Source organism: Solanum stenotomum, unplaced genomic scaffold (assembly GCF_019186545.1).
Source record: "Solanum stenotomum isolate F172 unplaced genomic scaffold, ASM1918654v1 scaffold32513, whole genome shotgun sequence".
In the NCBI taxonomy this organism is placed as follows: Eukaryota; Viridiplantae; Streptophyta; class Magnoliopsida; order Solanales; family Solanaceae; genus Solanum; species Solanum stenotomum.
Window position 1 is genome coordinate 1 of NW_026031993.1, and position 2829 is coordinate 2829.

At 35.5% G+C, this 2829-nt stretch overlaps 1 protein-coding gene across 1 annotated transcript; it reads left to right on the forward strand.

Annotated features, from left to right (window-relative positions):
- Positions 1 to 224: 224 nt before the first annotated feature.
- On the forward strand, positions 225 to 2331 carry LOC125852107 (uncharacterized; the record flags this gene model as incomplete). Its single annotated transcript, XM_049531829.1, has 4 exons — positions 225 to 441; positions 1659 to 1744; positions 1891 to 1982; positions 2093 to 2331. Coding segments are annotated over 4 exons (634 nt in total), but the record flags the coding sequence as incomplete, so codon positions are not given.
- Positions 2332 to 2829: the final 498 nt, after the last annotated feature.

Consider the following 2829-nt stretch of genomic DNA (forward strand, 5'->3'; position numbering starts at 1 on the left):
AACTTTGTTCCCTTGTCTCTCTTCAAAGCAATTATTGATATCTTTTTAATTCCTTCTTTCCTCCTTACAATGTTTCTTTTCTGCTTTATACTTTATTGTGTTTAGTTCCTCTTGTATCACCATTTTATTCTCATTCAATTCTATTTAATTTCTTTAGTAAGAGTGTACCAATTTAAATATATAGACTTTTGAAAAAATTGATGATCCTGTTATGTGTTCTGTAGAAACTCATCTTCTGGAGATCATGATGTGGATTTCGAGACGGAATCTTGGAGTGATGCAAGTGAGAACAGCGAGAAGTTGTTGAGAACTATAAGTAACAACTCCATTTCTGCAGATTCATGTTTTGAGTGGGATGGTTCAAGAGACCGCCTTGGCTATCTCTATTTCCACTATTCTGAGACATGCTCTCCTTTTTGGAGAATTCCCTTTTCAGATAAGGTACACACATTATATTACTCTTGAAATTTCACATCTAATATGTAAAGTTTTATTATTTTTGACATAACGTTATGGGCTACATTATATTGCAAGTAACAATTAAGTTGAATAGACTTTACATGTATGCACAACACCAAAAGTTGAGACCAGTGAACCCTGTTGTGTTTTCCCTTAGGTATTTGAACTGTTTCTAAGTCACTATGTTTCATAAAGTAACTAATGCCACGGACTTAGAGTCTCACTAAAGCTCCGTGTGGCACATGACACTAAGGACTCATTGAATCCATAGAAAATCCTTCTTCATTTCTACATTCAACAATTGCTTCAGTATAACAACTTTGTTCCATAAGTAGAGATTGATAACATCGAGTCTACTAACTATATTAGGTAGTATAACATGCAATAGATCTATAATTCTTGACTTTAGTAGGAGAGGGGACTTTACCAAATCAGTGCCTCAATTTGAATAACCTCGGGCAAGGATTATGAAACATTCACTTCAATCGGAATTCTGGTATATGAGATTTTCTCAGAGTTGATTGTAAAGCAATTTGTGTATAAAGGTCTCCCTACTGCACTAGCCACTTTGATTCGAGCTTCAGTGGACCAATACCTCATAGGCAACCAAAGTAACTTCACCCATAGTGGGATTAGGCAATGTCTTGATCAAAATCAAAATCAAGCTCCCATTGTTTGAGTATGATAGGCTTATTGTTATAGTAATATGGTCCATATTTAAGTACCTTTTCCTTAAGTATCCATATTTTGCTAGTCCTTTCCTTGTAGGAAAATGTTTACGACTCTATAAATAGAGACCCGTTCCTTCCAACTTAATCAACAGTCACAATATAGTCCTAGGGGCATTGAGAGTTTTGTATAGGGGGAGAAACGGTGAGACACAAATGTTATGTTAACACTTGTGTGGACCTCTTTTTATTCTGAGTGAATTGTGTGAGGTTACTTCTTCGATATTTTGTACTCTCATATTTATATAGTGAATTGCTCATCTCTTCTTGTGGACGTAAATCGGTTGACCAAACCATATTAATTGTTTGTATCTCTTTTGGTATATTTCTCATTTCTCATTTCTCTTCTTACTCATAGACTTTTGAGATTTGTTTGGTTAGCTTTTCGCATGACAGCGAATTATTTTGATCAATAATATATATCATTTCACATCTTTTTATGAAGCTAATATTTGTTTGGGTTTGCTATAGATCCTTGAATTTACACAGCACTATCCTGGACTTGCGACGCTAAAGAGCACTGAATTGTCTGCTGCAAGTTGGATGGTTGTTGCTTGGTACATATATATATAAATCTTCTTAGTTTTTATGTTTTTTCCTTTGATAACTCTAGTTAAAGATGTTACAGAAATGCTTTCTTTCTCTCATGTTTAGTCAGTTTATTTTACATATCTAAGTTATTTGCTTTACATCATATTATTAGGGATCTAATCTACCATGTTCCAATGAAAGGAATTACTAAAAATATTTCTGCAAGCTTTCTTACCTACCATACATTGTTATCAACTTTCCAAGGTATGTATTTTAAACTCGCTATATTTTATTTAAGTTATACACACTGACAATGTAAAATTTTCGGTATCACTCTGCCCTACTTGACTGAGTGATGTGCCTTTTGTTTTCAGATGTTGCAGAAGAGAAACCCGATGGAGAAAGTGGAATTCATCTTAGTCCATTCGGTTTAGCTGCATACAAGATGCAAAATGATGTATGGCTAAACACTCATACAGAAAAGGACTATGAAAATCTACGTGATCTTCAAAATGCTGCAGATTCATGGCTGAAGCAGCTTTCTTATAGTCACCATGACTTCAATTTCTTCACCGCGCATTCTAACATGGAGCGTGGAGGTTACTCATTATGAACTCATTCACAGCCTCCCCTGTTGAGAGCTTATGCCTTTTGGTGTTTTGATGATCTCCTCACAAGTGCAGGGACCTGGTCCTCTGCAGAGTATGCTTGTCCAGGGTCAAAGTGCTGGACAGCTGGAAAGCTGTCTGCGTGTCAGAAAGTTGGTGAGCTGCAGAGTACTTCACCAATCAGAAGCTAGGAGGTTGCTTTCACGTTTGGTAATAACTTTTTGTGGTATATACTAAACAAAATACAACAATATTACTAATTCATTCAAAAGAGAGATTGTTCAAGCTTCAAAACAGCAGGGACCTGATCGATTTCTTCAAGTGCTTCATGTACCAGCTGTAATTTTGTTTGCTTGTAATTGTGCTTACATTGTAGGATTCGTTTTGTGAAAGAAACGTTTCAAACTTGTTTGAATCATTGTAAGAACTAGGTTAAGGGTAACTTAGGTTCTTACTCTAAAAGTCTATATTAATCGGTTAGGATTAGTATAGTGGGCGGTGTT